At 44.8% G+C, this 25223-nt stretch overlaps 1 protein-coding gene across 5 annotated transcripts in view; it reads right to left on the bottom strand.

Annotated features, from left to right (window-relative positions):
* The window catches only part of DCTN1 (dynactin subunit 1), a 101934-nt gene that overhangs the window by 58482 nt on the left and 18229 nt on the right, over positions 1–25223 (bottom strand). For all 5 annotated transcript variants that reach the window (XM_075261927.1, XM_075261936.1, XM_075261943.1 and 2 more), the window contains exons 2-3: positions 5766–6014; positions 4425–4503 (exon numbers count right to left, since the gene is read on the bottom strand). In XM_075261927.1, the coding sequence (XP_075118028.1) occupies positions 4425–4503; positions 5766–6014 (328 nt within the window). The remainder of the gene's footprint in view (positions 1–4424; positions 4504–5765; positions 6015–25223) is intronic.

Below are 25223 nucleotides of genomic sequence, written 5' to 3'. Positions count from 1 at the left end.
ACAATCTATTACTATCTGTTATCAGCCATGTCAGGAGAGGAGAGGCCGACTGTAGGACAGGGGAATACAATCTATTACTATCTGTTATCAGCCATGTCAGGAGAGGCCGACTGTAGGACAGGTGAATACAATCTATTACTATCTGTTATCAGCCATGTCAGGAGAGGAGAGGCCGACTGTAGGACAGGGGAATACAATCTATTATTATCTGTTATCAGCCATGTCAGGAGAGGAGAGGCCGACTGTAGGACAGGAGAATACAATCTATTACTATCTGTTATCAGCCATGTCAGGAGGGGAGAGGCCGACTGTAGGACAGGGGAATACAATCTATTATTATCTGTTATCAGCCATGTCAGGAGAGGAGAGGCCGACTGTAGGACAGGAGAATACAATCTATTACTATCTGTTATCAGCCATGTCAGGAGGGGAGAGGCCGACTGTAGGACAGGAGAATACAATCTATTACTATCTGTTATCAGTCATGTCAGGAGAGGCCGACTGTAGGACAGGGGAATACAATCTATTACTATCTGTTATCAGCCATATCAGGAGAGGAGAGGCCGACTGTAGGACAGGAGAATACAATCTATTACTATCTGTTATCAGCCATATCAGGAGAGGAGAGGCCGACTGTAGGACAGGAGAATACAATCTATTACTATCTGTTATCAGCCATATCAGGAGAGGAGAGGCCGACTGTAGGACAGGAGAATACAATCTATTACTATCTGTTATCAGCCATATCAGGAGAGGAGAGGCCGACTGTAGGACAGGAGAATACAATCTATTACTATCTGTTATCAGCCATATCAGGAGAGGAGAGGCCGACTGTAGGACAGGAGAATACAATCTATTACTATCTGTTATCAGCCATGTCAGGAGAGGAGAGGCCGACTGTAGGACAGGAGAATACAATCTATTACTATCTGTTATCTGCCATGTCAGGAGAGGCCGACTGTAGGACAGGAGAATACAATCTATTACTATCTGTTATCAGCCATGTCAGGAGAGGCCGACTGTAGGACAGGGGAATACAATCTATTATTATCTGTTATCAGCCATGTCAGGAGAGGAGAGGCCGACTGTAGGACAGGAGAATACAATCTATTACTATCTGTTATCAGTCATGTCAGGAGAGGCCGACTGTAGGACAGGGGAATACAATCTATTACTATCTGTTATCAGCCATGTCAGGAGAGGAGAGGCCGACTGTAGGACAGGGGAATACAATCTATTACTATCTGTTATCAGTCATGTCAGGAGGGGCCGACTGTAGGACAGGGGAATACAATCTATTACTATCTGTTATCAGCCATGTCAGGAGAGGCCGACTGTAGGACAGGGGAATACAATCTATTACTATCTGTTATCAGCCATATCAGGAGAGGAGAGGCCGACTGTAGGACAGGAGAATACAATCTATTACTATCTGTTATCAGCCATGTCAGGAGAGGCCGACTGTAGGACAGGGGAATACAATCTATTACTATCTGTTATCAGCCATGTTAGGAGAGGAGAGGCCAACTGTAGGACAGGGGAATACAATCTATTACTATCTGTTATCAGCCATGTCAGGAGAGGAGAGGCCGACTGTAGGACAGGGGATTACAATCTATTACTATCTGTTATCAGCCATGTCAGGAGAGGCCGACTGTAGGACAGGGGAATACAATCTATTACTATCTGTTATCAGCCATGTCAGGAGAGGAGAGCCCGACTGTAGGACAGGAGAATACAATCTATTACTATCTGTTATCTGCCATGTCAGGAGAGGAGAGGGCGACTGTAGGACAGGAGAATACAATCTATTACTATCTGTTATCAGCCATGTCAGGAGAGGCCGACTGTAGGACAGGGGAATACAATCTATTACTATCTGTTATCTGCCATGTCAGGAGAGGCCGACTGTAGGACAGGAGAATACAATCTATTACTATCTGTTATCAGCCATGTCAGGAGAAGAGAGGCCGACTGTAGGACAGGAGAATACAATCTATTACTATCTGTTATCAGCCACATCAGGAGAGGAGAGGCCGACTGTAGGACAGGAGAATACAATCTATTACTATCTGTTATCAGCCATATCAGGAGAGGAGAGGCCGACTGTAGGACAGGAGAATACAATCTGTTATTATCTGTTATCAGCCATGTCAGGAGAAGCCGACTGTAGGACAGGGGAATACAATCTATTACTATCTGTTATCAGCCATGTCAGGAGAGGAGAGGCCGACTGTAGGACAGGGGAATACAATCTATTACTATCTGTTATCAGCCATGTCAGGAGAGGCCGACTGTAGGACAGGGGAATACAATCTATTACTATCTGTTATCAGCCATGTTAGGAGAGGAGAGGCCAACTGTAGGACAGGGGAATACAATCTATTACTATCTGTTATCAGCCATGTCAGGAGAGGAGAGGCCGACTGTAGGACAGGGGATTACAATCTATTACTATCTGTTATCAGCCATGTCAGGAGAGGCCGACTGTAGGACAGGGGAATACAATCTATTACTATCTGTTATCAGCCATATCAGGAGAGGAGAGGCCGACTGTAGGACAGGAGAATACAATCTGTTATTATCTGTTATCAGCCATGTCAGGAGAAGCCGACTGTAGGACAGGGGAATACAATCTATTACTATCTGTTATCAGCCATGTCAGGAGAGGAGAGGCCGACTGTAGGACAGGAGAATACAATCTATTACTATCTGTTATCAGCCATGTCAGGAGAGGCCGACTGTAGGACAGGGGAATACAATCTATTACTATCTGTTATCAGCCATGTCAGGAGAGGAGAGGCCGACTGTAGGACAGGGGAATACAATCTATTACTATCTGTTATCAGCCATGTCAGGAGAGGAGAGCCCGACTGTAGGACAGGAGAATACAATCTATTACTATCTGTTATCTGCCATGTCAGGAGAGGAGAGGGCGACTGTAGGACAGGAGAATACAATCTATTACTATCTGTTATCTGCCATGTCAGGAGAGGAGAGGGCGACTGTAGGACAGGAGAATACAATCTATTACTATCTGTTATCAGGCATATCAGGAGAGGAGAGGCCGACTGTAGGACAGGAGAATACAATCTGTTATTATCTGTTATCAGCCATGTCAGGAGAAGCCGACTGTAGGACAGGGGAATACAATCTATTACTATCTGTTATCAGCCATGTCAGGAGAGGAGAGGCCGACTGTAGGACAGGAGAATACAATCTATTACTATCTGTTATCAGCCATGTCAGGAGAGGCCGACTGTAGGACAGGAGAATACAATCTATTACTATCTGTTATCAGCCATGTCAGGAGAGGAGAGGCCGACTGTAGGACAGGGGATTACAATCTATTACTATCTGTTATCAGCCATGTCAGGAGAGGAGAGGCCGACTGTAGGACAGGAGAATACAATCCTGTTATTATCTGTTATCAGCCATGTCAGGAGAAGCCGACTGTAGGACAGGAGAATACAATCTATTACTATCTGTTATCAGCCATATCAGGAGAGGAGAGGCCGACTGTAGGACAGGAGAATACAATCCTGTTATTATCTGTTATCAGCCATGTCAGGAGAAGCCGACTGTAGGACAGGAGAATACAATCTATTACTATCTGTTATCAGCCATGTCAGGAGAGGCCGACTGTAGGACAGGAGAATACAATCTATTACTATCTGTTATCAGCCATGTCAGGAGAGGAGAGGCCGACTGTAGGACAGGAGAATACAATCTATTACTATCTGTTATCAGCCATGTCAGGAGAGGCCGACTGTAGGACAGGGGAATACAATCTATTACTATCTGTTATCAGCCATGTCAGGAGAGGAGAGGCCGACTGTAGGACAGGGGAATACAATCTATTACTATCTGTTATCAGCCATGTCAGGAGAGGAGAGCCCGACTGTAGGACAGGAGAATACAATCTATTACTATCTGTTATCAGCCATGTCAGGAGAGGAGAGGGCGACTGTAGGACAGGAGAATACAATCTATTACTATCTGTTATCTGCCTTGTCAGGAGAGGCCGACTGTAGGACAGGAGAATACAATCTATTACTATCTGTTATCAGCCATGTCAGGAGAAGAGAGGCCGACTGTAGGACAGGAGAATACAATCTATTACTATCTGTTATCAGCCACATCAGGAGAGGAGAGGCCGACTGTAGGACAGGGGAATACAATCTATTACTATCTGTTATCAGCCATGTCAGGAGAGGAGAGGCCGACTGTAGGACAGGGGAATACAATCTATTACTATCTGTTATCAGCTATGTCAGGAGAGGAGAGGCTGAATTTTGTGTCCATATGATCTCAGTTATAGCGTGCTGAGTCCTCCAATATACCAGTGATATCAGCTGCCGCACATATGACATGTATCTCCCAATCACACAGTATACAGATTGTGCCTGTGACGACCCTCGTACCTCTCTTCAGCACCTTGGTGGCGGCCGGTTCTGGGGTTTCAGGGGATGTCGTATCAGCTCCATCTTCCACCACTTGGATCTACAAAGAGAGAGAAGTGCAGGTGAGAGCAGAATGCTGTATGTGCGCCTCCTACAGGTTATCCATGTGTGTATAGGTCTCAAGTGTGACAGGTTACAGAGTAGGACATTTTATGGCTGGTAGTTCCAGCAGCCTCAGGGATGTATAGGTGTATAGATGTAGCAGAGTTGAGCACACCCATATTATGTCCCACTGACTGCCGTCACCTCAACATCCTGATCTGTTCCTGGATTTATGAGCACAGAACAAACATCACACCATACATGATAACAATGAAGAGGAGACCGAGGTCCTGGCCCGATGACACAGCAGGGCCGCTATGACCATACCATGTGTACACTGCAAACACACCGAGCTCTGTGGTGCAGAACAACATGATGGGGAACGAGCCAAACTCCTGATACCTCCTCACATGTAATCTCCACAAGCTGTCCTCTCCATACATGACCTAATCTCCTGATACTCCTCACATGTAATCTCCACAAGCTGTCCTCTCCATACATGACCTAATCTCCTGATACTCCTCACATGTAATCTCCACAACCTGTCCTCTCCATACATGACCTAATCTCCTGTTCTCTCCTCACATGTAATCTCCACAACCTGTCCTCTCCATACATGACCTAATCTCCTGTCCTCTCCGCACATGTAATCTCCACAACCTGTCCTCTCCATACATGACCTAATCTGCTGATACCTCCTCACATGTAATCTCCACAACCTGTCCTCTCCATACATGACCTAATCTCCTGATACCTCCTCACATGTAATCTTCACAACCTGTCCTCTTCATACATGACCTAATCCCCTGATACCTCCTCACATGTAATCTCCACAACCTGTCCTCTTCATACATGACCTAATCTCCTGTCCTCTCCTCACATGTAATCTCCACAACCTGTCCTCTCCATACATGACCTAATCTCCTGATACCTCCTCACATGTAATCTCCACAACCTGTCCTCTTCATACATGACCTAATCTCCTGTCCTCTCCTCACATGTAATCTCCACAACCTGTCCTCTCCATACATGACCTAATCTGCTGATACCTCCTCACATGTAATCTCCACAACCTGTCCTCTCCATACATGACCTAATCTGCTGATACCCCCTCACATGTAAGAGGGTGCCCCCTATTGATCATTAGAGGGGTATATTTGTCCACTAGGGGGGCTCACTACACATGTACAGCTCCCCTAGTGGAGGCATTGAGCACAGCGCTGGCTGATCAGCACAGTCTTTGCAGTTCCGTCCTCGTACCTGTGACTGACGCACGAATATGCCGTGGTTCTCCTCGCAGGTGAAGTATTTCCTGCCCTGCACGGTGCCGTCATTCTTCCCCTTGGCATCATCCAGGATGACTCCCACCCATTTTCCTGTGGCAAACAGTGTGGCCCCCACAAAGGCGACGGTGCCGCGGTGTCCCTTCCCGATCACCTCCACTCTAGAGCCCACCTTCAGGGGCTTACCGGTGGCCTCCACGCTCATCCTGGCCACAGAGCTCGGGGTCTGGAAGAGAGAAAACACAGAAAATACTGCAGTCATCTATCTGCGCCTGGGAAAGCTGGGTGATGATAGAAGAGGCCTAAGCCTGCAGGTTCAGCTCCCACTTCATGTAGAGTACACTACATCTCCCACAATGCGGCGTAACCGAGCCTGCCCAGACACTGGGTTAAAAGAATACATATTCCATATGGTGGGGATTGAAGGCTTCTGGGGTACCTCACCTTGTGTGTCACCATGACCATAGGCCCGTTTCAGGTTGGGGTGTAGCTTATGATAAATGGTTATGATGCACGATGACATTTAGCTCAGTCTGAATGATATTGGGGCATATGAGATATCAATAGGTAGAGTCAGCGGCCGATCACAGGACCGGAGGAGGAGCAGCACATGATCGGCTACAGAACACATCCTACTAATATTATACATGTGACACTTTGGGTGTTTGCTCCTCAATCACAGAAACCACTGAGCGGATTTGGATGAGATTTGTCCCATAGATACTCTGTAACCTGGAGTAACACATCGGCTACTTTGTATCCCGGTACATGACATGGCTTCACTACTGTTCTGGATTTATGGTCACATACTATATTACATGTCCCATAGATACTCTGTAACCTGGAGTAACACATCGGCTACTTTGTATCCCGGTACATGACATGGCTTCACTACTGTTCTGGATTTATGGTCACATACTATTTTATATGTCCCATAGATACTCTGTAACCTGGAGTAACACATCGGCTACTTTGTATCCCGGTACATGACATGGCGTCACTACTGTTCTGGATTTATGTTCACATACTATATTACATGTCCCATTGATACTCTGTAACCTGGAGTAACACATCGGCTACTTTGTATCTCGGTACATGACATGGCTTCACTACTGTTCTGGATTTATGGTCACATACTATATTACATGTCCCATAGATACTCTGTAACCTGGAGTAACACATCAGCTACTTTGTATCCCGGTACATGACATGGCTTCACTACTGTTCTGGATTTATGGTCACATACTATATTACATGTCCCATAGATACTCTGTAACCTGGAGTAACACATCGGCTACTTTGTATCCCGGTACATGACATGGCTTCACTACTGTTCTGGATTTATGGTCACATACTATTTTATATGTCCCATAGATACTCTGTAACCTGGAGTAACACATCGGCTACTTTGTATCCCGGTACATGACATGGCGTCACTACTGTTCTGGATTTATGTTCACATACTATATTACATGTCCCATTGATACTCTGTAACCTGGAGTAACACATCGGCTACTTTGTATCTCGGTACATGACATGGCTTCACTACTGTTCTGGATTTATGGTCACATACTATATTACATGTCCCATAGATACTCTGTAACCTGGAGTAACACATCAGCTACTTTGTATCCCGGTACATGACATGGCTTCACTACTGTTCTGGATTTATGGTCACATACTATATTACATGTCCCATAGATACTCTGTAACCTGGAGTAACACATCGGCTACTTTGTATCCCGGTACATGACATGGCTTCACTACTGTTCTGGATTTATGGTCACATACTATATTACGCTGCTCCTGCAGCCGCTTATCTCAGGTCCCAGGTCTGTTATCTCTCTATGTAACACTCAGCTAACCCTCAGTCCATTGTGTACAAGCATCTGCATATTATCTGATCTGCTCCAGGCAGTGCTGACACACTGGAGGGGAAAACACCTTTACTGCACATTGGCAGTTTGCTAATATTAAACATGGCGGGAAAAAGAAAATTAATTTGTCACAAATAACGAGATCTGTGACTTCTGGCTCCTTCATAGAGGTCTCAGGCGGAGATGAGGGGGATCATCGGCGCCAACAACACGCTCATTATATGGCGTCCCAGCGAGCTGCTGAGATACTGGAACAATCACAGGCACAGTGTGAAGGCCAACTTGAGAGATGCCGAAACGCCGGAGCAGGTTGATCATCATCACCAACACCACGCTCATTATATGGCACCACAGCGAGCTGCTGAGATGACGGAACAATCACAGGCACAGCGCGAGGAACAAGTTCAGCAGCAGGACAGCTTGCCGCAAACCATTGACAGCAGCAATTTGCTGAATATAGGCGGATCATCAGCACCAACAAACCGCAGACTAAGTCGCAGGCAGAGGCCAGTTGTGTATACACCCAGGGCGACCTGTGACCTAATACTTGTCACAGCTGACGGACTGTTACAGTTCCATCTAGTTTAAGCACTTCCGGAGCGCCCGTAGAGTAGTTGCGTCTGGATAGTGGCTCCTTGTTCTGCCAGGACATACTGGAACGTCCATGTCGTATTAGGTAGCTGCACAAAGTCGGGAAATCTGCTGCAACTACAGCCGGAGCTCCCCTAGAGAAGGCTTATTACTGATCGCTGTATACACCGCCATGGGTGCCGCCATGCTGCACTGACGCGGCAGTCACAAGACCCGCCAGGATCAGAGTCTGTAAGGGCCCCTTCATACCGAGTTTACGCTCCGTGTATTCTGTCTACGCTCCGTGTATTCTGTACATTTTACACGTGTAAAACGTAGTTAGCCTTTGCTTTAATGACTTTTTCGCATAACGCGTCTGCGCGCGCAAAAAGACGCGCGTTATACGAACACGCCATTGAACTCAATGTCTAACTAGATATTACACGTGTAAAATGTACAGAATACACGGAGTGTAAGCTCCATGTGAAGGGGCCCTAAGAGCTGCTGCACCTATAGAACCCTATATAACCCAGCTCTATACAACAGGCTGGAGGCGGGATTCCTAAACGTACCAGGGTAGTCTGTCACCCATTACCTACAAACTGGACGGGATCAGCACAGGTCACCCCAAATGTGCCTCACTATGACACCCTGCCCATCCACATATCACCGCTCGGGAGTCCTGCCCTCACTGCAGTGACCGGTGCAAACAGCGGTGTGTGAGGCGGTCACCAGCCATGGTCGGGCACAGTCCTCAGTCCCAGCACCCCAACTGTCTGTCCCGCTCCCTGACACTTTCTCCAACCACCTCAGAACGTTCCCATCTGATGGACAACTGGGTGTGGCCTTCTGTAGCTTAGTCCACGCCCGGAAGACTGAGACAGAATTTGGAGCAGACCATTTGTAGTGAAGTGACCTCAGCAGTGACAGGTCACCGAAACCGACGGACACCCCCCTGTCCTGTGGATGGAGCGTGCCGCAGCTTGTAAGGGGTTAAGCCCAGCAATGGCCGCCGGGAACAGTCACAGCTGTATTATACAATGAAAGGGTTAAAGGGGTCTTCTATCCTGAGACAGCCGGTGTGTGGGGGGCGGGGGGGGGGCCAAACCAGTCTGTAATGGATGACCGGTCACTGACTAACAATGGAATGAATGCAGGCAGAGCCATGTGAACACAGCCCAACTGTAACAGGGCCAGTATACAGACAGGAGATATATACACAGGTACACACTATATACAGGGCGAGTATACAGACAGGAGACATATACACAGGTACACACTATATACAGGGAGAGTATACAGACAGGAGACATATACACCGGCACACACTATATACAGGGAGAGTATACAGACAGGAGATATATACACAGGTACACACTATATACAGGGCGAGTATACAGACAGGAGACATATACACCGGCACACACTATATACAGGGAGAGTATACAGACAGGAGATATATACACCGGCACACACTATATACAGGGAGAGTATACAGACAGGAGACATATACACCGGCACACACTATATACAGACAGGAGACATATACACCGGCACACACTATATACAGGGAGAGTATACAGACAGGAGACATATACACCGGCACACACTATATACAGGGAGAGTATACAGACAGGAGATATATACACCGGCACACACTATATACAGGGAGAGTATACAGACAGGAGACATATACACCGGCACACACTATATACAGACAGGAGACATATACACCGGCACACACTATATACAGAGCGAGTATACAGACAGGAGAGATATACACCGGCACACACTATATACAGACAGGAGACATATACACCGGCACACACTATATACAGGGAGAGTATACAGACAGGAGACATATACACCGGCACACACTATATACAGGGAGAGTATACAGACAGGAGATATATACACCGGCACACACTATATACAGGGAGAGTATACAGACAGGAGATATATACACCGGCACACACTATATACAGGGAGAGTATACAGACAGGAGATATATACACCGGCACACACTATATACAGGGAGAGTATACAGACAGGAGACATATACACCAGCACACACTATATACCGGGCGAGTATACAGACAGGAGATATATACACCGGCACACACTATATACAGACAGGAGACATATACACCGGCACACACTATATACAGGGAGAGTATACAGACAGGAGACATATACACCGGCACACACTATATACAGGGAGAGTATACAGACAGGAGATATATACACCGGCACACACTATATACAGAGCGAGTATACAGACAGGAGATATATACACAGGTACACACTATATACAGGGCGAGTATACAGACAGGAGACATATACACCGGCACACACTATATACAGGGCGAGTATACAGACAGGAGACATATACACCGGCACACACTATATACAGGGAGAGTATACAGACAGGAGATATATACACCGGCACACACTATATACAGACAGGAGACATATACACCGGCACACACTATATACAGGGAGAGTATACAGACAGGAGACATATACACCGGCACACACTATATACAGGGCGAGTATACAGACAGGAGATATATACACCGGCACACACTATATACAGGGAGAGTATACAGACAGGAGACATATACACCGGCACACACTATATACAGGGAGAGTATACAGACAGGAGATATATACACCGGCACACACTATATACAGACAGGAGACATATACACCGGCACACACTATATACAGGGAGAGTATACAGACAGGAGACATATACACCGGCACACACTATATACAGGGCGAGTATACAGACAGGAGACATATACACCGGCACACACTATATACAGACAGGAGACATATACACCGGCACACACTATATACAGGGAGAGTATACAGACAGGAGATATATACACCGGCACACACTATATACAGGGAGAGTATACAGACAGGAGATATATACACCGGCACACACTATATACAGACAGGAGACATATACACCGGCACACACTATATACAGGGAGAGTATACAGACAGGAGATATATACACCGGCACACACTATATACAGGGAGAGTATACAGACAGGAGACATATACACCGGCACACACTATATACAGGGAGAGTATACAGACAGGAGACATATACACCGGCACACACTATATACAGGGAGAGTATACAGACAGGAGACATATACACCGGCACACACTATATACAGGGAGAGTATACAGACAGGAGACATATACACCGGCACACACTATATACAGGGAGAGTATACAGACAGGAGACATATACACCGGCACACACTATATACAGGGAGAGTATACAGACAGGAGACATATACACCGGCACACACTATATACAGGGAGAGTATACAGACAGGAGACATATACACCGGCACACACTATATACAGGGAGAGTATACAGACAGGAGACATATACACCGGCACACACTATATACAGGGAGAGTATACAGACAGGAGACATATACACCGGCACACACTATATACAGGGAGAGTATACAGACAGGAGACATATACACCGGCACACACTATATACAGGGAGAGTATACAGACAGGAGACATATACACCGGCACACACTATATACAGGGAGAGTATACAGACAGGAGACATATACACCGGCACACACTATATACAGGGAGAGTATACAGACAGGAGACATATACACCGGCACACACTATATACAGGGAGAGTATACAGACAGGAGATATATACACCGGCACACACTATATACAGGGAGAGTATACAGACAGGAGACATATACACCGGCACACACTATATACAGGGAGAGTATACAGACAGGAGATATATACACCGGCACACACTATATACAGACAGGAGACATATACACCGGCACACACTATATACAGGAAGAGTATACAGACAGGAGATATATACACCGGCACACACTATATACAGACAGGAGACATATACACCGGCACACACTATATACAGGGAGAGTATACAGACAGGAGATATATACACCGGCACACACTATATACAGGGAGCGTATACAGACAGGAGACATATACACCGGCACACACTATATACAGGGCGAGTATACAGACAGGAGATATATACACCGGCACACACTATATACAGGGAGAGTATACAGACAGGAGATATATACACCGGCACACACTATATACAGGGCGAGTATACAGACAGGAGACATATACACCGGCACACACTATATACAGGGAGAGTATACAGACAGGAGATATATACACCGGCACACACTATATACAGGGAGAGTATACAGACAGGAGATATATACACCGGCACACACTATATACAGACAGGAGATATATACACCGGCACACACTATATACAGGGAGAGTATACAGACAGGAGACATATACACCGGCACACACTATATACAGGGAGAGTATACAGACAGGAGATATATACACCGGCACACACTATATACAGACAGGAGATATATACACCGGCACACACTATATACAGGGCGAGTATACAGACAGGAGATATATACACCGGCACACACTATATACAGAGCGAGTATACAGACAGGAGATATATACACCGGCACACACTATATACAGGGAGAGTATACAGACAGGAGATATATACACCGGCACACACTATATACAGGGAGAGTATACAGACAGGAGACATATACACCGGCACACACTATATACAGGGAGAGTATACAGACAGGAGATATATACACCGGCACACACTATATACAGACAGGAGACATATACACCGGCACACACTATATACAGGAAGAGTATACAGACAGGAGATATATACACCGGCACACACTATATACAGACAGGAGACATATACACCGGCACACACTATATACAGGGAGAGTATACAGACAGGAGATATATACACCGGCACACACTATATACAGGGAGCGTATACAGACAGGAGACATATACACCGGCACACACTATATACAGGGCGAGTATACAGACAGGAGATATATACACCGGCACACACTATATACAGGGAGAGTATACAGACAGGAGATATATACACCGGCACACACTATATACAGGGCGAGTATACAGACAGGAGACATATACACCGGCACACACTATATACAGGGAGAGTATACAGACAGGAGATATATACACCGGCACACACTATATACAGGGAGAGTATACAGACAGGAGATATATACACCGGCACACACTATATACAGACAGGAGATATATACACCGGCACACACTATATACAGGGAGAGTATACAGACAGGAGACATATACACCGGCACACACTATATACAGGGAGAGTATACAGACAGGAGATATATACACCGGCACACACTATATACAGACAGGAGATATATACACCGGCACACACTATATACAGGGCGAGTATACAGACAGGAGATATATACACCGGCACACACTATATACAGAGCGAGTATACAGACAGGAGATATATACACCGGCACACACTATATACAGGGAGAGTATACAGACAGGAGATATATACACCGGCCCTCACCTCTCGCCGCCCCGCTCTCAATCTTCACCGTTCTCCTGCTGTCAGTTCCGGGCACGGGCTGTGGCCCCGCTAACATCAGCCGGTGACAGTAATACCAAGCCTCGCTGTCTCAACCAATCACAGAGCGGGAAACAAAGTCAGCGTGCAGCCTCCTCCAATCAGCATAGAGGTTAAAAAGGGAAACGATAAAAGCAGCCAATCAACGAGCGGAAGACGCGGTCTCACACAGGAACATCCAATTACTGGTTAGGGACCAAGTCGAGGTTTGAGGCGCAGGAAAAGCTAGTACGCATGCCCAGTATGTCTCCCACCTAGACTATAAAGAACCGTACACGCAAAACCCAAACATTATGTTATAGTCTCTCCATGTATACTCCTTGTATGACGTCATTCTACCACATCACCTCCATGTATACTCCTTGTATGACATCATTATACCATATCACCTCCATGTATACTCCTTATATGACACCATTATACCATCTTTATGCTGATGACACCCAATTATACACATCTTCCCGTGACATCACCCCTGCACTCATACAGAACACCAGTGACTGTCTCTCTGCTGTCTCTAATATCATGTCCTCACTCTATCTGACACTAAATCTCTCTAAGACTGAACTACTACTGTTTCCACCATCTAATAGATCTGTCCCTGATATATCCATTGCAGTCTCAGGCCTTACTATAACTCCTAGGCAGTAGGCCCGCTGCCTCGGGGTCATGTGTGACGCAGACCTTTCCTTCACCCCTCATATTGAATCACTCGCACGTTCATGTCACCTCCACCTCAAAAACATCTCCAGAATACGCCCTTTCCTTACCAGAGATACACTAAAGACACTTACTGTCTCTCTGATTCATTCTCGCCTTGACTACTGTAACTCCTTACTATTCCGTCTTCCCCTCACTAAACTCTCCCCTCTACAATCTATTCTGAATGCAGCGGCTCATCTACCAGGCTAGACACTACAGCGAGGCCTCCGGTCTGTGCCGGTCACTACAGCGAGGCCTCCGGTCTGTGCCGGTCACTACAGCGAGGCCTCCGGTCTGTGCCGGTCACTACAGCGAGGCCTCCGGTCTGCGCCGGTCACTACAGCGAGGCCTCCGGTCTGCGCCGGTCACTACAGCGAGGCCTCCGGTCTGCGCCGGTCACTACAGCGAGGCCTCCGGTCTGCGCCGGTCACTACAGCGAGGCCTCCGGTCTGTGCCGGTCACTACAGCGAGGCCTCAGGTCTGTGCCGGTCACTACAGCGAGGCCTCCGGTCTGTGCCGGTCACTACAGCGAGGCCTCCGGTCTGTGCCGGTCACTACAGCGAGGCCTCCGGTCTGTGCCGGTCACTATAGCGAGGCCTCCGGTCTGTGCCGGTCACTACAGCGAGGCCTCAGGTCTGTGCCGGTCACTACAGCGAGGCCTCCGGTCTGTGCCGGTCACTACAGCGAGGCCTCCGGTCTGTGCCGGTCACTACAGCGAGGCCTCCGGTCTGTGCCGGTCACTACGGCGAGGCCTCCGGTCTGTGCCGGTCACTATGGCGAGGCCTCCGGTCTGTGCCGGTCACTACGGCGAGGCCTCCGGTCTGTGCCGGTCACTACGGCGAGGCCTCCGGTCTGTGCCGGTCACTACGGCGAGGCCTCCGGTCTGTGCCGGTCACTACGGCGAGGCCTCCGGTCTGTGCCGCTCACTACAGCGAGGCCTCCGGTCTGCGCCGGTCACTACAGCGAGGCCTCCGGTCTGCGCCGGTCACTACAGCGAGGCCTCCGGTCTGCGCCGGTCACTACAGCGAGGCCTCCGGTCTGCGCCGGTCACTACAGCGAGGCCTCCGGTCTGTGCCGGTCACTACAGCGAGGCCTCAGGTCTGTGCCGGTCACTACAGCGAGGCCTCCGGTCTGTGCCGGTCACTACAGCGAGGCCTCCGGTCTGTGCCGGTCACTACAGCGAGGCCTCCGGTCTGTGCCGGTCACTATAGCGAGGCCTCCGGTCTGTGCCGGTCACTACAGCGAGGCCTCAGGTCTGTGCCGGTCACTACAGCGAGGCCTCCGGTCTGTGCCGGTCACTACAGCGAGGCCTCCGGTCTGTGCCGGTCACTACAGCGAGGCCTCCGGTCTGTGCCGGTCACTACGGCGAGGCCTCCGGTCTGTGCCGGTCACTATGGCGAGGCCTCCGGTCTGTGCCGGTCACTACGGCGAGGCCTCCGGTCTGTGCCGGTCACTACGGCGAGGCCTCCGGTCTGTGCCGGTCACTACGGCGAGGCCTCCGGTCTGTGCCGGTCACTACAGCGAGGCCTCCGGTCTGTGCCGCTCACTACAGCGAGGCCTCCGGTCTGTGCCGGTCACTACAGCGAGGTCTCCGGTCTGTGCCGGTCACTACGGCGAGGCCTCCGGTCTGTGCCGGTCACTACGGCGAGGCCTCCGGTCTGTGCCGGTCACTATAGCGAGGCCTCCGGTCTGTGCCGGTCACTACAGCGAGGCCTCCGGTCTGTGCCGGTCACTACAGCGAGGTCTCCGGTCTGTGCCGGTCACTACGGCGAGGCCTCCGGTCTGTGCCGGTCACTATGGCGAGGCCTCCGGTCTGTGCCGGTCACTACAGCGAGGTCTCCGGTCTGTGCCGGTCACTACGGCGAGGCCTCCGGTCTGTGCCGGTCACTACGGCGAGGCCTCCGGTCTGTGCCGGTCACTACGGCGAGGCCTCAGGTCTGTGCCGGTCACTACAGCGAGGCCTCAGGTCTGTGCCGGTCGCTACAGCGAGGCCTCCGGTCTGTGCCGGTCGCTACAGCGAGGCCTCCGGTCTGTGCCGGTCACTACAGCGAGGCCTCCGGTCTGTGCCGGTCACTACAGCGAGGCCTCCGGTCTGCGCCGGTCACTACAGCGATGTCTCCGGTCTGTGCCGGTCACTACAGCGAGGCCTCCGGTCTGTGCCGGTCACTACAGCGAGGCCTCCGGTCTGCGCCGGTCACTACAGCGATGTCTCCGGTCTGCGCCGGTCACTACAGCGAGGCCTCCGGTCTGCGCCGGTCACTACAGCGAGGCCTCCGGTCTGTGCCGGTCACTACATTGGCTGCCTATTGATTATAGAATAAAATATAAAGTTCTCCCCCTCCTCCACAAGGCTCTCCATAATGCTGCACCTCCATACATTTCCTCCCTCATCTCTGTCTACCGCCCAACCCCCGCTCTCCGCTCACTCAATGACCTAACACTTCCATCCTCTATTATCAGACCCTCCCCCGCTCGTATACAAGACTTCTCCCGAGCTGCACCACTTCTCTGGAATGCTCTACCCCGGACAATCAGAGGAACTCCCAATTTCTACAGCTTCAAACGCAAACTAAAGAGGCATCTTATCAGACCGGCCGATCACAATGTCTAACGTAACCCTTCCCCCTCCTCTGTCCCCGCCCCCACATTACCCCACATAATATGATGTCATCTCAGGATAACTTTATAGGTCCGAGCTCCATCCACATGTTACAGGACACGACTGGTGACGGCTCATAAAGTCTTATGTTTGTGTAATGACAGTCACCTCTATTACAGAAGTGTCTGACCCCTGTATAAGCAATGCCGCCCCTGCTACCTCCTGTGTCACCCCCTCTACCTCATAGATTGTAAGCTCTTGTGAGCAGGGCCCTCAGTCCCATTGTGTGAAATGACTTTCTTTGTAATGTATCTGTCTGTCTGTATCTGAACCCTACAAATTGTACAGCGCTGTGGAATATGTTGGCGCTATAGAAATAAAATGTATTATTATTATTATTACTATATCACCTCCATGTATACTCCTTATATGACATCATTACACTATATCCCCTCCATGTATACTCCTTATATGACATCATTACACTATATCCCCTCCATGTATACTCCTTATATGACGTTATTACACTATATCCCCTCCATGTATACTCCTTATATGACATCATTACACTATATCACCTCCATGTATACTCCTTATATGACATCATTACACTATATCCCCTCCATGTATACTCCTTATATGACATCATTACACTATATCCCCTCCATGTATACTCCTTATATAACGTCATTATACCATATCCCCTCCATGTATACTCCTTATATGACGTCATTATACCATATCACCTCCATGTATACTCCTTATATGACATCATTACACTATATCCCCTCCATGTATACTCCTTATATGACGTTATTACACTATATCACCTCCATGTATACTCCTTATATGACGTCATTATACCATATCCCCTCCATGTATACTCCTTATATGACGTCATTATACCATATCACCTCCATGTATACTCCTTATATGACATCATTACACTATATCCCCTCCATGTATACTCCTTATATAACGTCATTATACCATATCACCTCCATGTATACTCCTTATAAGACATCATTACACTATATCCCCTCCATGTATACTCCTTATATGATGTCATTCTACCATATCCCCTCCATGTATACTCCTTATATGACATCATTACACTATATCACCTCCATGTATACTCCTTATATGACGTCATTATACCATATCACCTCCATGTATACTCCTTATATGACATCATTACACTATATCCCCTCCATGTATACTCCTTATATGACATCATTATACTATATCCCCTCCATGTATACTCCTTATATGACATCATTACACTATATCCCCTCCATGTATACTCCTTATATGATGTCATTCTACCATATCCCCTCCATGTATACTCCTTATATGACATCATTACACTATATCACCTCCATGTATACTCCTTATATGATGTCATTCTACCATATCCCCTCCATGTATACTCCTTATATGACATCATTACACTATATCCCCTCCATGTATACTCCTTATATGACGTTATTACACTATATCACCTCCATGTATACTCCTTATATGACGTCATTATACCATATCCCCTCCATGTATACTCCTTATATGACATCATTATACCATATCACCTCCATGTATACTCCTTATATGACATCATTACACTATATCCCCTCCATGTATACTCCTTATATAACGTCATTATACCATATCACCTCCATGTATACTCCTTATAAGACATCATTACACTATATCCCCTCCATGTATACTCCTTATATGATGTCATTCTACCATATCCCCTCCATGTATACTCCTTATATGACATCATTACACTATATCACCTCCATGTATACTCCTTATATGACGTCATTATACCATATCACCTCCATGTATACTCCTTATATGACATCATTACACTATATCCCCTCCATGTATACTCCTTATATGACATCATTATACTATATCCCCTCCATGTATACTCCTTATATGACATCATTACACTATATCCCCTCCATGTATACTCCTTATATGACGTCATTCTACCATATCACCTCCATGTATACTCCTTATATGACATCATTACACTATATCCCCTCCATGTATACTCCTTATATGACGTCATTATACCATATCACCTCCATGTATACTCCTTATATGACGTCATTATACTATATCCCCTCCATGTATACTCCTTATATGACGTCATTATACCATATCCCCTCCATGTATACTCCTTATATGACATCATTATACTATATCCCCTCCATGTATACTCCTTATACGACGTCATTATACTATATCCCCTCCATGTATACTCCTTATATGACGTCATTACACTATATCCCCTCCATATATACTCCTTATATGAAATCATTACACTATATCCCCTCCATGTATACTCCTTATATGATGTCATTCTACCATATCTCCTCCATGTATACTCCTTATATGACGTCATTACACTATATCCCCTCCATGTATACTCCTTATATGACGTCATTCTACCATATCTACTCCATGTATACTCCTTATATGACATCATTATACCATATCACCTCCATGTATACTCCTTATATGACATCATTATACCATATCACCTCCATGTATACTCCTTATACGACATCATTATACTATATCCCCTCCATGTATACTCCTTATATGACGTTATTACACTATATCCCCTCCATGTATACTCCTTATATGACGTCATTATACTATATCCCCTCCATGTATACTCCTTATATGACGTCATTATACTATATCCCCTCCATGTATACTCCTTATATGACATCATTATACTATATCCCCTCCATGTATACTCCTTATATGACATCATTATACTATATCCCCTCCATGTATACTCCTTATATGACGTCATTATACTATATCCCCTCCATGTATACTCCTTATATGACATCATTATACTATATCCCCTCCATGTATACTCCTTATATGACATCATTATACTATATCACCTCCATGTATACTCCTTATATGACGTCATTACACTATATCCCCTCCATGTATACTCCTTATATGACATCATTATACCATATCCCCTCCATGTATACTCCTTATGTGACATCATTATACTATATCCCCTCCATGTATACTCCTTATATGACGTTATTACACTATATCCCCTCATGTATACTCCTTATATGACGTTATTACACTATATCCCCTCCATGTATACTCCTTATATGACATCATTATACCATATCCCCTCCATGTATACTCCTTATATGACGTCATTATACTATATCCCCTCCATGTAAACTCCTTATATGACGTCATTATACCATATCCCCTCCATGTATACTCCTTATATGACGTCATTATACCATATCCCCTCCATGTAAACTCCTTATACGACGTCATTATACTATATCCCCTCCATGTATACTCCTTATATGACATCATTACACTATATCCCCCCCATGTATACTCCTTATATGACATCATTATACCATATCTCCTCCATGTATACTCCTTATATGACATCATTATACTATATCACCTCCATGTATACTCCTTATATGACGTCATTACACTATATCCCCTCCATGTATACTCCTTATATGATATCATTATACCATATCCCCTCCATGTATACTCCTTATATGACATCATTATACTATATCCCCTCCATGTATACTCCTTATACGACATCATTATACTATATCCCCTACATGTATACTCCTTATATGACGTTATTACACTATATCCCCTCCATGTATACTCCTTATATGACGTCATTATACCATATCCCCTCCATGTATACTCCTTATATGACGTCATTATACCATATCCCCTCCATGTATACTCCTTATATGACATCATTATACCATATCCCCTCCATGTATACTCCTTATATGACATCATTATACCATATCCCCTCCATGTATACTCCTTATATGACGTCATTATACCATATCCCCTCCATGGAAACTCCTTATACGACGTCATTATATTATATCCCCTCCATGTATACTCCTTATATGACGTCATTACACTATATCCCCCCCATGTATACTCCTTATATGACATCATTATACCATATCACCTCCATGTATACTCCTTATATGGCGTTATTACACTGTATCCCCTCCATGTATACTCCTTATATGACATCATAATACTATATCCCCTCCATGTATACTCCTTATATGACGTCATTACACTATATCTCCTCCATGTATACTCCTTATATAACGTCATTACACTATATCCCCTCCATGTATACTCCTTATATGACGTCATTACACTATATCCCCTCCATGTATACACCTTATATGACGTTATTACACTATATCCCCTCCATGTATACTCCTTATATGACGTCATTATACTATATCCCCTCCGTGTATACTCATTATATGACATCATTATACCATATCATCTCCATGTATACTTCTTATACGACGTCATTATACCATATCTCCTCCATGTATACTCCTTATACGACGTCATTCTACCATATCACCTCCATGTATACTCCTTATATGACGTCATTATACCATATCCCCTCCATGTATACTCCTTATATGACGTCATTATACCATATCACCTCCATGTATACTCCTTATATGACATCATTATACCATATCACCTCCATGTATACTCCTAATATGACGTCATTATACTATATCCCCTCCATGTATACTCCTTATATGACATCATTATACCATATCCCCTCCATGTATACTCCTTATATGACGTCATTATACCATATCACCTCCATGTATACTCCTTATATGACTTCATTATACTATATCCCCTCCATGTATACTCCTTATATGACGTCATTATACCATATCCCCTACATGTATACTCCTTATATGACGTTATTACACTATATCCCCTCCATGTATACTCCTTATATCACATCATTATACCATATCCCCTCCATGTATACTCCTTATATGACGTCATTATACCATATCCCCTCCATGTATACTCCTTATATGACGTCATTATACTATATCCCCTCCATGTATACTCCTTATATGACTTCATTATACTATATCCCCTCCATGTATACTCCTTATATGACGTCATTATACCATATCCCCTACATGTATACTCCTTATATGACGTTATTACACTATATCCCCTCCATGTATACTCCTTATATCACATCATTATACCATATCCCCTCCATGTATACTCCTTATATGACGTCATTACACTATATCCCCTCCATGTATACTCCTTATATGACATCATTATACCATATCACCTCCATGTATACTCCTTATATGATGTCATTATACCATATCCCCTCCATGTATACTCCTTATATGACGTCATTACACTATATCCCCTCCATGTATACTCCTTATATGACATCATTATACCATATCACCTCCATGTATATTCCTTATATGACGTCATTACACTATATCACCTCCATGTATACTCCTTATATGACGTTATTACACTATATCCCCTCCATGTATACTCCTTATACGATGTCATTCTACCATATCACCTCCATGTATACTCCTTATATGACATCATTATACCATATCACCTCCATGTATACTCCTTATATGACGTTATTACACTATATCCCCTCCATGTATACTCCTTATATGACGTCATTATACCATATCACCTCCATGTATACTCCTTATATGACTTCATTATACTATATCCCCTCATGTATACTCCTTATATGACGTCATTATACCATATCACCTCCATGTATACTCCTTATATGACTTCATTATACTATATCCCCTCCATGTATACTCCTTATATGACGTCATTATACCATATCACCTCCATGTATACTCCTTATATGACGTCATTATATCATATCACCTCCATGTATACTCCTTATATGACTTCATTATACTATATCCCCTCCATGTATACTCCTTATATGACGTCATTACACTATATCCCCTCATGTATACTCCTTATACGATGTCATTCTACCATATCACCTCCATGTATACTCCTTATATGACGTCATTATACCATATCCCCTCCATGTATACTCCTTATATGACGTCATTACACTATATCCCCCCCATGTATACTCCTTATATGACGTCATTATACCATATCCCCTCCATGTATACTCCTTATATGACGTCATTACACTATATCCCCCCCATGTATACTCCTTATATGACATCATTATACCATATCCCCTCCATGTATACTCCTTATATGACGTCATTACACTATATCCCCCCCATGTATACTCCTTATATGACGTCATTATACCATATCCCCTCCATGTATACTCCTTATATGACATCATTATACCATATCTCCTCCATGTATACTCCTTATATGACGTTATTACACTGTATCCCCTCCATGTATACTCCTTATATGACATCATAATACTATATCCCCTCCATGTATACTCCTTATATGACGTCATTACACTATATCCCCTCCATGTATACTCCTTATATGACGTCATTACACTATATCCCCTCCATGTATACTCCTTATATGACATCATTATACCATATCACCTCCATGTATACTCCTTATATGACGTAATTCTACCATATCCCCTCCATGTATACTCCTTATATGACATCATTATACCATATCCCCTCCGTGTATTCTCCTTATATGACGTCATTATACCATATCCCCTCCATGTATACTCCTTATACGACGTCATTATACCATATCCCCTCCATGTATACTCCTTATATGACGTTATTACACTATATCCCCTCCATGTATACTCCTTATATGACGTCATTATACTATATCCCCTCCATGTATACTCCTTATATGACATCATTATACCATATCCCCTCCATGTATACTCCTTATATGACGTCATTATACCATATCACCTCCGTGTATACTCCTTATACGACGTCATTATACCATATCTCCTCCATGTATACTCCTTATACGACGTCATTCTACCATATCACCTCCATGTATACTCCTTATATGACGTCATTATACCATATCCCCTCCATGTATACTCCTAATATGACGTCATTATACTATATCCCCTCCATGTATACTCCTTATATGACATCATTATACCATATCCCCTCCATGTATACTCCTTATATGACGTCATTATACCATATCCCCTCCATGTATACTCCTTATATGACGTCATTATACCATATCCCCTCCATGTATACTCCTTATATCACATCATTATACCATATCCCCTCCATGTATACTCCTTATATGACGTCATTACACTATATCCCCTCCATGTATACTCCTTATATGACATCATTATACCATATCACCTCCATGTATACTCCTTATATGACGTCATTATACTATATCCCCTCCATGTATACTCCTTATATGACATCATTATACCATATCACCTCCATGTATATTCCTTATATGACGTCATTACACTATATCACCTCCATGTATACTCCTTATATGACGTTATTACACTATATCCCCTCCATGTATACTCCTTATACGATGTCATTCTACCATATCACCTCCATGTATACTCCTTATATGACATCATTATACCATATCACCTCCATGTATACTCCTTATATGACGTCATTATACCATATCACCTCCATGTATACTCCTTATATGACTTCATTATACTATATCCCCTCATGTATACTCCTTATATGACTTCATTATACTATATCCCCTCCATGTATACTCCTTATATGACGTCATTATACCATATCACCTCCATGTATACTCCTTATATGACGTCATTATATCATATCACCTCCATGTATACTCCTTATATGACTTCATTATACTATATCCCCTCCATGTATACTCCTTATATGACGTCATTACACTATATCCCCTCCATGTATACTCCTTATATGACGTCATTATACCATATCCCCTACATGTATACTCCTTATATGACGTTATTACACTACATCCCCTCCATGTATACTCCTTATATCACATCATTATACCATATCCCCTCCATGTATACTCCTTATATGACGTCATTACACTATATCCCCTCCATGTATACTCCTTATATGACATCATTATACCATATCACCTCCATGTATACTCCTTATATGACGTCATTATACTATATCCCCTCCATGTATACTCCTTATATGACATCATTATACCATATCACCTCCATGTATATTCCTTATATGACGTCATTACACTATATCACCTCCATGTATACTCCTTATATGACGTTATTACACTATATCCCCTCCATGTATACTC

The sequence above is a fragment of the Leptodactylus fuscus genome, chromosome 1, assembly GCF_031893055.1.
Source record: "Leptodactylus fuscus isolate aLepFus1 chromosome 1, aLepFus1.hap2, whole genome shotgun sequence".
Taxonomy (NCBI): Eukaryota; Metazoa; Chordata; class Amphibia; order Anura; family Leptodactylidae; genus Leptodactylus; species Leptodactylus fuscus.
This window is presented reverse-complemented; position numbering and strand designations above follow the sequence as displayed.